Source organism: Anolis sagrei, chromosome 2 (assembly GCF_037176765.1).
Source record: "Anolis sagrei isolate rAnoSag1 chromosome 2, rAnoSag1.mat, whole genome shotgun sequence".
NCBI classification, from domain to species: domain Eukaryota; kingdom Metazoa; phylum Chordata; class Lepidosauria; order Squamata; family Dactyloidae; genus Anolis; species Anolis sagrei.
This window is the reverse complement of record NC_090022.1, coordinates 13951629-13965981: the sequence shown is the minus strand read 5'-3', so window position 1 is coordinate 13965981 and position 14353 is coordinate 13951629. Positions and strand designations below refer to the sequence as shown.

At 43.9% G+C, this 14353-nt stretch overlaps 1 protein-coding gene across 1 annotated transcript in view; it reads left to right on the top strand.

Moving 5' to 3' along the window:
- The window catches only part of LOC132765898 (zinc finger protein 616-like), a 40044-nt gene that overhangs the window by 5576 nt on the left and 20115 nt on the right, over positions 1-14353 (top strand). The window contains exons 2-6 of the mRNA XM_060760181.2: positions 1644-2555; positions 3882-3996; positions 5431-5513; positions 7239-7365; positions 8702-9533. Of these exons, the coding sequence (XP_060616164.2) occupies positions 1818-2555; positions 3882-3996; positions 5431-5513; positions 7239-7365; positions 8702-9533 (1895 nt within the window). The 5' untranslated portion in view covers positions 1644-1817. The remainder of the gene's footprint in view (positions 1-1643; positions 2556-3881; positions 3997-5430; positions 5514-7238; positions 7366-8701; positions 9534-14353) is intronic.

Genomic DNA, 14353 nt, shown 5'->3' with positions numbered 1-14353 from the left:
CGTCATTGGTGGGGTTCAGAATGCTTTTTGATTGTAAGTTAACTATAAATCCCAGCAACTACAACTCCCAAATGACACAATCATATTTTTTTTTAGTGAAGGACATACATTGGGTTGTTAGGTGTCTTGTGTCCAAATTTGGTGTCAATTCGTCCGGTGATTTTTAAGTTCTGTTAATCCCACAAACGAACATTACATTTTTATTTATATAGATTTGCTCAGGTGCCCAACGATACCAGGTTAGGTCTTTTGTAATGACAAACATAAGAGTATTTTGTATTTGTTTTGCAGTTCTCTTTATTAGAAAACACAAGGATGTGGGTAGACTAGAAGTCCCATCATCATCTGTCAGTGCCTCCAAACTGCACCAGGAGTTAAAGTTGGTCATGGTTGGTCTGGGTGCCAAGTTTGGTTCAGATCCATTCTCTAACTCCAACCCCTCCAGGACTTTCTGTGGGTCATTCGGGAGGGGGAGCTATGTGCCACGTTGGGTCCAGATACATCGTCAGTGGAGTTCATAGTGGTCTCTGGATGTGGGTGAACTACAACTCCCACCATCCACTGTAATTACCCCCCTACCCGAAACTCAACAGACTTTAAAGTTGGAGGTGGGGGGGAGTCTTTGACCCATGTTTGGCTCAGATGCGTTGTTGGCAAGAATCACAAGGCCCTGGATGTGGGAGCCATCTTAGAAAATACATAGAAACTGACATAGAGAGCGGGACTTTTCCTTGGCAGAATGGGATTGGACTGGATGGCCCTTGGAGTCTCTAGTACAGTGTTTCTCAACCTTCCTAATGCTGTGACCCCTTAATACAGTTCCTCATGTTGTGGTGACCCCCAAACATAACATTATATTTGTTGCTACTTCATAACTGTAATTTTGGTACTGTTATGAATCATAATGTAAATATCTGATATGCAGGATGTATTTTCAAATCCCAAATACCCGATATGCCCAAATTTGAATACGGGTGGGATGGGGGTGATTGATTTTGTCATCTGGGAATGTTGGAGTTGCTGGGATTTATAGTTCACCTACAATCAAAGAGCCTTCTGAACTCCACCAATGATGGAATTGAATCAAACTTGACACACAGAATTCCCATGACCAAGAGAAAATACTGGGAGGGTCTGGTGGACATTGACGTTGGGTTTTTGGAGTTGTAGTTCACCTACACCCAGAGAGCACTGTGGACTCAAACAATGGTGGATCTGGACCAAACTTGGCACAAATACTCAATATGCCCAAATGTGAACATTGGTGGAGGTTGGGGAAAATAAACCTTGACATTTGGGAGGTGTAATTGTTGGGATTTATAGTTCACCTACAATGAAATAGCATTCTGAATCCCACCAATGATAGAATTGGACCAAACCTCCCACACAGAACCCCCGTGACCAACAGAAAATACTATGTTTTCTGATGGTCTTTGGTGACCCCTCTGACACCCCCTCGCGACCCCCACAGGGGTCCCGACCCCCAGGTTGAGAAACACTGCTCTAGTAACTCTAGAATTCTGTGAGAAATTGAGTTATCCCATTCTTTGAGAAGGCAAAGGAATACATTTTTGGATAGAGATTCAATCCAAACTGAATGTTTATTGTGTTCCCTCTCTGCATTATAATTTTTTTTAATTCAGGAAGAATCTCCCTGTTCAATTCTGGAATAAGTCTCCACGCTGCTGGAATTGCCTTCTTTGGGTCTTTCCATTGGTTAAGGAAAGAACAGGAGTCCTTTGCTCCTGCACATTCAGAGCAAGGTCGGTTGACTTGTTCAAGGTATTTCCCTGGAAGCAACGCTACTGAGGAAGGGGATGGAGGAGCCGAACCCTGCAAGTCTGCAGCTGGAACAAGGAACGCCAAGAGAAGCAGGGAATGCCGGAATCAGGGTTCAGTCCGAATATGTGACCGAAGAGCCAACATGGAAAGCGCCGGAAAAAGACAAGGATCTTCCCGGTCAAAGGATGCAGCAGCACTGGGAAGCCCAATGGCAGGCGTTCCCGAAGACCCTCCATTCGCCTTCCTCGACATGGGGAAGCCTTTCACCGGCAGAGGAAATGCCGTGGGAAGACGCCAAAGCCTTCCTGGCCTCCTTTGAGGAAGTGGCCAAAGCCTGTCATTGGCCAAAGGAAGAGTGGGCAGCCTGGCTGTTGCCCGCATTGAGCGGAGAAGCAGAGCAGGCCTTTCGGAGCCTGGAAGCCAGAGACAGGGAGGATTATGGGAAAGTGAAGGCGGCCATCTTGAGAGCAGAGGCCCTGAGCGTGGAGCTGCAGCGCCAGCATTTTCGGCAGTTCTGCTGCGAAGAGGTGGAGGATCCGCGAAGGGTTTACAGCCACGTCCAGGAGCTTTGCAGTCGGTGGCTGAAGCCGGAGAGACGCAGCAAGGAGCAGATCCTGGAGCTGCTGGTCCTGGAGCAATTCCTGGCCAGTCTTCCCCAAGACCTGCAAGGATGGGTCCGAGGTGCAGGGCCGGAGACCTGTTCCCAGGCTGTGGCCCTGGCAGAGGAGTTCCTTCTCGAGAGGCAGCAAGAGGTTGATTCCGCCATGTGGCAGGTGAGTCTCCAGAGGTTATTGAAGAAGAGGCTGGCTGGCCATCTGTTGGGAGAGCTGTGATTGTATTGTCTTACATGACTCAATGGGGTTTTGATTAGACTTTTGCATCTATGATCTGTCTGACAAATGTCTACATCATGTGGGTATATAAGTACCATATATTCTGGCATATAAGACTACATTTTAACCCAAGCAAATCTTCTCAAAAGTCAGGGGTCATCTTATACACGGGGGTCGTCTTATATGCTGGAGTAGGCTTGTGCGAGGAAGTCTTATATGCTGGAGTAGTCTTATACGCCAGGAGTCCTCTTATAGAGTGGGTGCTGAAAATTTCAATCCGGATTGGAGAATCTGTGGTTGCTGCATATTGTGGGAGGACCTCAAATATGGCAGTGGTCGCGTCTCCGCCGTACGCAGCAACTGTATGGAAGCATTAAGGGCGACGCTGTACAAGTACGGTAGAAGAAAATCCATTCATCAGGATTCGTGGACTTAATGCGGTTCCGATGGTGAGGTGAAGGGGTGCCTCACTGGGAAGGTGTAAGTGTAGAGCAGAGCAAGCTGCAGGTGTCCGGGGTGCCCGGGGTATGGAAAAAATATGGGCCCAGAAAAACACACCTCTTTTACCTGTCTGGCCCACCCTTGTATCCTATTACCGTACCTCCTCCTCTGCCTCTCAGATCTCGCTCCTGAAGACTGCAGTGAAGGGGTGCAGATGCAGAGGTGCGAGATCTGAGAGGCAGAGAAGGAGGTACAGTAATAGGAACATTACCATATTGAAATCAAATCTGATGCTTTAAAAAAAATATTTGGTGTGTTAGAAGAGGGGAAGTTTTATATGGCGAGTATATCCCAAACTCTATATTTTAACTGGAAAAGTTGGGGGTCGTCTTATACGCCCAGTCGTCTTATATACGAATATACGGTATATAAAATATATCCCAGGTATATAAAATATTAACTGATAAATCAGCATTTGCAAGGCTTGTCAACAGGCTGATTTTTCTTTTTATTAAGTACATCTTTGCAGAATCCATTGGAAGCCCTGCAAACAGATTCGGGTAAATGTCTGAAAGAGCCACTTGGTGGCATTCAGAAAACTTCTTTTGTTGCCCATTTTTGTGACCCTCATCATTGAGTGAAAGGGACCACTTTTGGAGTCTGAACTCACAGTTTAATAAGTAGTGGAATAGATGACCCTTGTGGTCTCTCCCAACTCTACAATATTTGTCTACCTATGTCTAACAAAAACTTAATCTAAAACAAAAGCTGATAGAATTCCTTTTCCTTCTCTGCATTTCCGAAATATACTTTCCTGTTTCTCAGGAACCGTCGCAGGATGTTGGCTCCCTAAAGGTGGAAGGGAAGTCGCCAGATGCTGCTCGGGGACAGATCTATGAGGAAGCCAAGCCGGTGAAGGATGCCGAGATCCCTCTGCTAGGTAAGGCTTCACGGGTCTGTGAGAATGAGCGTGCCACACAAAGGCTACACCTACGCTGTAGAACTCAGTACTCTTTATTTATTTATTTATTTGTGACATTTACATACCGCCTTCTCTCACCCCGAAGGGGACGCAGAGCGGCTTACAAGTTATATGTACATACAATATATTATATTATTAGCATAGCACAATATTAGCATGATATATTACTATATTGTACTATACCAGTATACGGCAATATTATTAGTAATTATTATATTGTATTATATTATTATATTGTATTATTATTAGTATTATATTGTATTACATAGAAACATTACCAACCTTAGATATGCAGATGATACCACTTTGATGGCCGAAAGTGAGGAGGAGCCGAGGAGCCTTCTAATCAAGGTGAAAGAAGAAAGCGCAAAAGCTGGGTTGCAGCTAAACATCAAAGAAACCAAGATTATGGCAACAAGAATGATTGATAACTGGGAAACAGGGGAGAAAACGTGGAGGCAGTGACAGACTTTGTATTTCTAGGTGCAAAGATTATTGCAGACGCAGACTGAGCCAGGAAATCAGAAGACGCTTACTTCTTGGGAGGAGAGCAATGTCCAATCTCAATAAAATAGAGAAGAGTAGAGACATCACACTGGCAACGAAGATCCGCATAGTGAAAGCAATGGTATTTCCTGTAGTCACCTACGGATGTGAGAGCTGGACCATAAGAAAGGCTGAATGAAGGAAGAGAGATGCTTTTGAACTGTGGTGTTGGAGGAAAGTTCTGAGAGTGCCTTGGACTGCGAGAAGATCCAACCAGTCCATACTTCAGGAAATAAAGCCCGACTGCTCATAGGAGGGAAGGACAGTAGAGGCAAAGATGAAGTGTTTTGGCCACATCATGAGAAGAAAGGAAAGCTTAGAGAAGACAATGATGGTGGGGAAAATGGAAGGAAAAAGGAAGAGGCGCTGACCAAGGGCGAGATGGATGGATGGCATCCTTGAAGTGACTGGATTGACCTTGAAGGAGCTGGGGGTGGTGATGGCCGACAGGGAGCTCTGGCGTGTGCTGGTCCATGAGGTCACAAAGAGTCAGAAACGACTGAACAAATGAACAACAAATTGTATTACATAATAATATTATCAATATTTTATGTATATACAATATATTATATTATTAGCACTGCATGATGTAAATATTATACATTACTATATTGTTGCTGGGGACGACGACTCCCAACTGGCGACCCCATGACTATAGGATCATGGGAACTGTAACTTAGGGTGGCATTAGCTCTTTTTGGCAGATAAGGCTAATGACCTTGTAAAACTACTATATTTTTTGAATAGATGTGGAGGAGGGTAGGTTGCACTTGTTCAGCATCTGTTTTTGACTCTATCCAACCTATTCTCCTTCTAAAAAGAGGAATTTCCATTTATTCTTTGCAGGTGTTGGAATCAGAGACCCAAGTCCTTCCATTTCAGTGTTTCCTGCTGAAGGACAAGTTAAGACAGAAGCTGGGCTGGATGAGGTATGTAATCTCATTTAGTTCTGTCCAAATCCAAAGTATTGGTCTGCAATAACAGTAATACTGTCTAATAATAACAGTAAGGGATCATCTAAGAGTCTTATAGTCCACAAGGTGAACATGAGCCAGTTGTGTGATGTGGCAGCTAAAACTACATCCTTAGTATCTACTAGTATTTGATTCCTTCACCTTCTAAGGATACCTTCTAATGGACCCATCTACCTTCGTGACCGCATTTCTGTATACGAACCCACACGATCTCTTCGTTCATCTGGTGACGCCCTGCTCACGATCCCATCTGCTTCACAGGTGCGATTGGTGGGAACGAGGGACAGGGCCTTCTCGGTGGTGGCCCCGCGACTCTGGAACTCCCTCCCCAAGGACATCAGGCAGGCCCCAACATTGGCTTGAAAACCTGGATGTTCCGGTGTGGCTTCCCAGAACTAGGAATCCTAAGCAATATGTCCTCAATGCACTTTATGAAAGATCTAGTACTGTCTGCACATCACCTTTCCCAGAACATTCCTCCTATCCCCTTTAAACTTCCCAGCTTTTAACTTTTAAAACTTTTACATTTGGCCCGCCTCATGTTTTTAAAATGTGTTGTGTTATTATTTTACTGTTTTTACTTTTTATGAGTTATTTACTGTTTTGTTGTTGTTGTTTTATGATGTTGTTGGGCTTGGCCTCTTGTAAGCCGCACCGAGTCCTGCGGAAGATGGTAGCGGGGTATAAGTACAATAAATAATAATAATAATAATAGCTGAAGAGTTCACATTTCATTGAACTGTTCTGCTGAATCCCAAATGCGACTTTCTAGAACCGAAACACAGACTGCAAAAGTTCACTCTGTCAGTTCATAGCTCTAGATCAGTGTTTCTCAACCTGGGGGTCGGGACCCCTGAGGGGGTCACGAGGGGGTGTCAGAGGGGTCGCCAAAGACCATCAGAAAACACAGTATTTTCTGATGGTCATGGGAATTCCATGTGGGAAGTTTGAGCCAATTCTATGGTTGGTGGAGTTCCGAATGTTCTTTGATTGTAATGAACTATAAATCCCAGCAACTACAACTCCCAAATGTCAAGATCTATTTTCCCCAGACTCCACCAGTGTTCACATTTGGGCATATTGAGTATTCATGCCAGATCCACCATTGCATGAGTCCACAGTGCTCTCTGGATATAGGTGAACTACAACTCCCAAACTCAAGGTCAATGCCCATCAAACCCTTCCAATGTTTTCCATTGGTCATGGGAGCCAAGTTTGGTTCAAATCCATCGCTGGTGGAGTTCGGAATGCTCTTTGATTATAAGTGAACTATAAATCCCAGCAACTACAACTTACAAAATCAATCTTCCCCCAACCCCACTAGCATTCACATTTGGGTGTATTGGGTATTTGTGCCCAGGGAATGAAAATACGTCCTGCATATCAGATATTTACATTATGATTTATAACAGTAGTAAAATGACTGTTATGAAGTAGCAATGAAAACAATATTATGGTTGGGGGTCACCACAACATGAAGGACTGTATTAAGAGGTCACGGCATTAGGAAGGTTGAGAACCACTGCTCTAGATAGAACATGCAAGAGGAGCATTAGCCTATTTAAGGATGCATCTACACTGTAGAGTTAATGCCTCGGAAGCACAAGCAGATCAGTCTCTATGTCAGTTCTGTTGTGTGTGCAGGAGGGCCTGATTGATGGGCATGTTTTACATTTACAGGGTCTGCTGGACCGGAAAAACACAGGCGTCTCTTTGCAGAGGGTTGAGCAGACGCCATGCCAGTCAGACCAAGAGACCATCTTCTGGCAAGTCCTGCAGGAGGAGGGTGGAAATGCCCAGCCATTCGGTAAGGACAGCTCATACCCATAACCTGTCACTTTATGAAATTGAGGCCAATTACACACAGGATGCATAAAAAGAAGAAAATGGTAGACATGTGCAAGGAAAACTGTATTCAAGAAGTAAATGCAGGAAAATTTATTTATTTATTTATTTATTTGCTGGGTTGTTGTAGGTTTTTCCGGGCTATATGGCCATGTTCTGGAGGCAATTTTTCTCCTGACGTTTCACCTGCATCTATGGCATAGATGCAGGCGAAACGTCAGGAGAAAAATTGCCTCCAGAACATGGCCATATAGCCCGGAAAAACCCACAACAACCCATGGATTCCGGCCATGAAAGCCTTCGACAATATATTTATTTACTATATTTGTATACCGCCCCTCTCAGCGCTCAGGCAACTCGAGGCGGAAAAATGAAAAAAATATTATTAGTATTATTATCTTTATTTATACCCCGCAAAATCTCCCGAAGGACTCGATGCGGCTTACAAAGGCCAAGGCCGCAACAAACAACAACATACAAATATAACAGTAAAACTCATAAGCAAATGATAAAACATCAAGCAAAAACAATAAAACACTAAAAACAGTGACACGTGATGCATTTAAAACCTAAAGGCCGGGCCAAATGTAATGTACAAAATTTAACAGTACTGAACTTGACAGGAGGTATGTAGAGGTTTTTTGGAGGTAGGTGCAATGTGCAGACAATCCTAGTCTCTAACAAAGTGCATTTGGGACATGATGCCAGGAGTTTCCAAATCTGGAAAGGCACACTGGAACAGCCAGGTCTTCAGGCTCTTCCTAAAGATTGCCAACGTTGGGGCTTGTCTGATGTCCTTGGGGAGAGAGTTCCAGAGTTGGGGGGCCACCACAGAGAAGGCCCTGTCCCTCATCCCCACCAAACGTGCTCGCGACGCAGGTGGGATCGTAAGCAGGGCCTCTCCAGATGATCGAAGGGAACATGTGGGTTCATATATGGAGATGCGGTCCATTCTTATACAATGGAGAATTCCTATTAAAGGGAAACCTAGGTGTCCTAAATGTTGGGGAAACCTTTTTCTGAGATCAAATTCATTAAACTACTGGAGACATTGTTTGAAGCAGTTTGTGTATAAATCAGCCACGGCTGCCTTTCATTTAGTAATGCCAGGCTTAATGCAGACAGCTCAGATGTACAGTGAGGGTAATGGTGTCAATACACATACATACACATAAACATAAGTGAACAAAGACATTTTGAATCTGATGGTAAACAAGAGATGGCAGGAGAGAAGGCTAGGTGGTTCAAAGTGGGAAAGTGGATGCCAGAAAAGTAACCAATGTCCTCTTTCTCTTCAGGTGATGAAAAGGGATGTTGGAAGGAGATGAAGACATCTTCACAGGTAGAGTCATCACCAGCAGAAGCATCTCAGTGGAATTTGCCTATGACATCCAACATTCATAAGATGAGAGATCAAGAGTCAAAGAAGTTAATGGAGACAGAGAGAAAGCACACCAAAAGCCTTATAGGTGGTGATAACAAGGCCTCCACGGACATGGGGAAGCCCATGTTCTCCAAGTATGGGAGGAAATACCACAATATGTCAGATGAGTTTGCTGATCCGAACTCAAGAAAGAAAGATGCTGAATGTCCTGAAGATGGAGAAAGAAATAAGAGCTGTGAGCAGTCTTTACAGAAATACCAAGATGTTCCTACAGGAAAGAAACTGTATAAATGTGCTACTAGTGATAATGGTTTCAAATCTAGAACACACCTGACAAGCCACCAGCAAAGTCACACTCGACAAAAGGTATACCAATGTTCTCAGTGTGAGAAATGCTTCGGCGAGAAAGGTACACTGGTAAGACACCAGGTAATCCATACTGGAGAGAAACCCTATAAATGCTCTCAGTGTGGCAAGTGTTTCACTCGAAGTTCTAGCTTGAAGGACCATCAAAGAATCCATACTGGAGAGAAACCCTTTGAATGCTCTCAGTGTGGGAAGTGTTTCACTCGGAGTTCTACCTTGAAGGACCATCAAAGAATTCATACTGGAGAGAAACCTTTTGAATGTTCTCAATGTGGCAAATGCTTTCAACAGAGCTCAAATTTGATTGTCCACCAGAGAACACATACTGGAAAGAAACCCTATAGAGTCTTGTATGTGGAAGAGGCTTCTCTTGACGATATCTCTGAATAGACACCAGAAAACCCATAGGACCTTCATAATGTCTCTGTCTTCCATGAGTGGGGAGAACTGTGGTCTAAAAGGTGCACTGATGAAACAGTATTTGTGAAGGAGTTTGAGATAATGTATACTCTATAGTCCGTAGTCCACTACATTGTGGGAGGGAATTGGGGGCCCTCCTTCCTTAAGGTGCTCCCCTAGCTTCAGGTTGAAATGGAAGACTAGATGTCTGCTGAGAAATAATTATTTTATAATTCAGGGTACACAGTTTCAAAGTCTAGACAAGTGGGTGTTACACAAGAGCTTCCTTTTTCTTTTTTCTTTTTTTTTTTTCTTTTTCTTTTTAGCATTCAGCTTTTCAAAACAATAATTAATGTCTGTTATCCTTCCACATTTTCTGTTTAGAGGCACAGGATCCCCATAAAAGTGAAACGCAGAAGGTAAAACTTTAAAACACAAAATGAGAGAAAGTGAACTTGATTACGGAGGAAATTAAGAGGAGAGAAGAACGAATGTTATATGCGGGCCATAATACAAGTGTGACAAAAGTGGTTCTAATGGCATTTGGTTGTATCCACTATTTCATGTAATCACAATCCAACTAGAAATGGGGTCTTACTAAAAATAAAGAGCAGTTGCCAGAAAGTACTTACTGCATGTGTCTGGTTGATCTTGGTATCCAGTGTGTCATAATGACTCTTTTATGTCACATTTGTGGTTTTGCTGATAAAACTATGTTTGAAATATGCCTTGACAAAACATGTTTTCATTTCTGGGTATCAAGGTTCAGATTCTTTCCTCCCACCCCTTCCCTAATGTCTGAGTGGTCCCATTTCAGTTCCAGAAGGAAGAGATAATGTGGTAAGCATGTACCTTATTGGCCTATGCATTTTGACTAACCCTGTATTGTCGAAGGCTTTCATGGCCGGAATCACTGGGTTATTGTAGGTTTTTTCGGGCTATATGGCCATGGTCTAGAGGCATTTTCTCCTGACGTTTCGCCTGCATCTATGGCAAGCATCCTCAGAGGTAGTGAGGTCTATTTGAACTAGGAAAATGCCCCACCCTGGTCATTCCACAAATATATAAACCCATTTTTCTAGTTCCAATAGACCTCACTACCTCCGAGGATGCTTGCCATAGATGCAGGCGAAACATCAGGAGAAAATGCCTCTAGAATATGGCCATATAGCCCGAAAAACCTACAACAACCCAATGTGGTAAGTATTACCCGAAGCAGAAAACAGTAAAATCGGCCTTTGCATATTTACAGCTTCTTATCCATGCCTTGGAAGCCATGCCGCCTTTATTCTGCTTTGGTCAGACTTCACTTGGATAACCCTAGTTCTGGAACTCACAATTCAAGAAGGAGATTGACAGCATAGAAGGGCGACCAAATTGATCAAATGTCTGGAAGCCACAAATCCCTATGAGGAATAGGCTTGTTTGCTGCAACTCTAGAAACTAGATGCAATTGATTCAAACTGCAGGAACGGTTTCTACTTAAACATTAGGGAAATCACTCTGATGGTCAGATCGGTTTACATGGGAGCCTGGTGATGTCTTCAATGGAGGTATTTTAAGAGACTAACTGGCCATCTATCATGAGTGCTCAAAGATTTGATCGGCATAGCTATCTTTGGTATGAAAAAGTCAAAGCATACAGTGCTTTATGGAGAGATGTGTGGATATGTGCTTGGAGTACTTTTATTGAGTACTAACCGTGTTGCCTTGTCCCACATGGGGGTTCTGTGGGGGGTAGGGGTGGCCTAATTCTATTGTTGGTGGGGTTCAGAATGCTCTGTGATTGTAGCTGAACTATAAATCCCAGCAACTAAAACTCCCAAATGTCAAGATTCTATTTTACCCAAACTCCACCAGTGTTCACATTTGGGCATATTGAGTATTCATGTAGAGTTTGGTCCAGATCCGCCATTGTTTTGAGTCCACAGTGCTCTCTGGAGGTAGTTGAACTACAATTCCAAAACCAAAGGACACTGCCCACCAAACCCTTCCAGTATTTTCTGTTGGTCATGGGAGAATTGTGTGCCAAGTTTGGTTTAATTCCATCATTGGTGGGGTTCCAAATGCTCTTTGATTGTAGGTGAACTATAAATCCCAGCAACTACAACTTCCAAATGACAAAACCATTTTTTTTAAATGAAGGACATACATTGGGTTGTTAGGTGTCTTGTGTCCAAATTTGGTGTTAATTTGTCCAGTGGTTTTTTAATTCTGTTAATCCCACAAACATTACATTTTTATTTATATAGATTCCTGCATGGCAGAGGATTGGATGGGGGTGGCTCTGGGAGATCTTCCAACTTTATGAACCATCCAGGAATCTTAGAGCATCTGTGGAGGCCCTGCTCTCGATCCCGCCTTCTTCACAGGAACATCTGGCGGGGACGAGAGATAGGGCCTTCTCAGTGGTGACCCTTCAGCTGTGGAACTCCCTCCCCAGGGATATTAGATCGGCCCCTCCCTCCTAACGTCAAAAAACCCAAGATTATGGCAACTGGAGTGATTGATAACTGGCAAATAGAGGGAGAAAAACGTGGAGGTCGTAAAAGAATGTATTTCTGTGACGGCACGAGTGGCGCCACCTATGTGTAGAACTGTTAGTTGCAAGATTTAAACTTGTATCATGCTTAATCCTGCCCTTTTACCCTGCTTATGTATAGTTGTATGGATTGGTTACTTATAGCTGTCAATCAGTACTGTTTGGCTCCACCTCTTCCTGCAGGAGGGGAGTGCTTCCTTTCTTTTCATTCTGCCATCAGAGTTCCTACCATATGGACGTGAGTAAGAGACTTGACTCTAAAAGACCCTGATTTAAATTACCTCTTAGCACCAGTTCTGAGGTTTTTTACCCTTCAGACTTGTGCTTCATGTTCAGACCAACCAGAACAACGTTGGAAGTCTCAAGCTCCTTCAAATCAGTTCTTTTGGCACCAAAGGAAGATCCTGAGTCTTCAAAACATAGGCCATCTGAACTGGGGTTGTGGTTTGCTCCGGCATTCACAGGCATTGAGGAAATAGGAAACTTGGTGAGGCTTCTCAGCTTCAAACACCTTGGACCCAGGACTAACAGTTATTCATTCGTTCAGTCGTCTCCGACTCTTCGTGACCTCATGGACCAGCCCACGCCAGAGCTCCCTGTCGGCCGTTACCACCCCCAGCTCCCTCAAGGTCAGTCCAGTCACTTCTAGGATGCCATCCATGCATCTTGCCCTTGGTCGGCCCCTCTTCCTTTTGCCTTCCACTTTCCCCAGCATAATTGTCTTCTCTAGGCTTTCCTGTCTCCTCATGATGTGGCCAAAGTACTTCACTTTGTCTCTAGTATCTTTCCCTCCAGTGAGCAGTCGGGCTTTATTTCCTGGAGGATGGACTGGTTGGATCTTCTCGCAGTCCAAGGCACTCTCAGCACTTTCCTCCAACACCACAGCTCAAAAGCATCGATCTTCCTTCGCTCAGCCTTCCCTAAGGTCCAGCTCTCACATCCGTAGGTGTGACTAACTGAGACTGTAACATATATTTTCCTTCACCCCTCTGAAGTTTCCAGCTCATTGCTTTAAAGAAATAACTTTGTGATCAATAAAACTTATTTTGAGTTATTTACAGTGTTTTGGGTTTTTGAGAGTTCCAGTTTCCTATAGGAGGGCAAGAAGCAATCCCCTGGGAAAAGATGCCACATCCATGCCTCCTCCATTAAGAATAATAGCCCCCAGGTGCGATGGCACAATATCTAGGTGCAAAAATTACTGCAGACGCAGACTGCAGCCAGGAAATCAGAAGACGTTTTCTTCTTGGGAGGAGAGCAATGTCCAATCTTGATAAAATAGTGAAGAGTAGAGACGTCACACTGGCTACAAAGATCCGCATAGTTAAAGCAATGGTATTCCCCATAGTCACCTACGGATGTGAGAGCTGGACCTTAGGGAAGGCTAAGTGAAGGAAGAGAGGCGCTTTTGATCTGTGGTGTTGGAGGAAAGTGCAGAGAGTGCCTTGGACTGCGAGAAGATCCAACCACTCCATACTTCAGGAAATAAAGCCTGACTGCTCACTGGAGGGATGGATAGTAGAGTCAAAGATGAAGTACTTTGGCCACATCATGAGAAGAAAGGAAAGCTTAGAGAAGACAATTATGCTGGGGGAAATGGAAGGAAAAAGGAAGAGGGGCCGACCAAGGGCAAGATGGATGGATGGCATCCTTGAAGTGACTCTGAAGGAGCTGGGGGTGGTGACGGCCAACAGGGAGCTCTGGCGTGGGCTGGTCCATGAGGTCACAAAGAGTCAGAAGCGACTGACTGAATGAATGAACAAACACCTTTAGAAATTGAAAGCAGAACATAGGGGGTGGTCATCTGGTGAGGATGGGGTGCCATAGGCCAGGGGTCCTCAAACTTTTTAAACAGAGGGCCAGGTCATAGTCCCTCAAACTGTTCCAGGGTCGGATTATAATTTGAAAAACCCATGAATGAATTCTTATGCTCATTGCATATATCTTATATGTAGTTCAAAAACATTTTAAAACAATACAGTAATTAAAAAGAACAATGTTAACAAATATAAACCTATTAGTATTTCAATGGGAAGTGTGGGCCTGCTTTTGGCTGATGAGATAGGATTGTTGTTGTTGTTGTGTGCTTTCAAGTTGTTTCAGACTTAGGTTGTCCCTGAGCGAGGGCCGGGTAAATGACCTTGGAGGGCTGTATCAGGCCCCCGGGCCTTAATTTGAGGACCCCTGCCATAGACCAAGGGAATGGCCTTTTGGGTCTTCTCTATGTTAACAGATAGGGAACAAAAAGCATTGTATGTC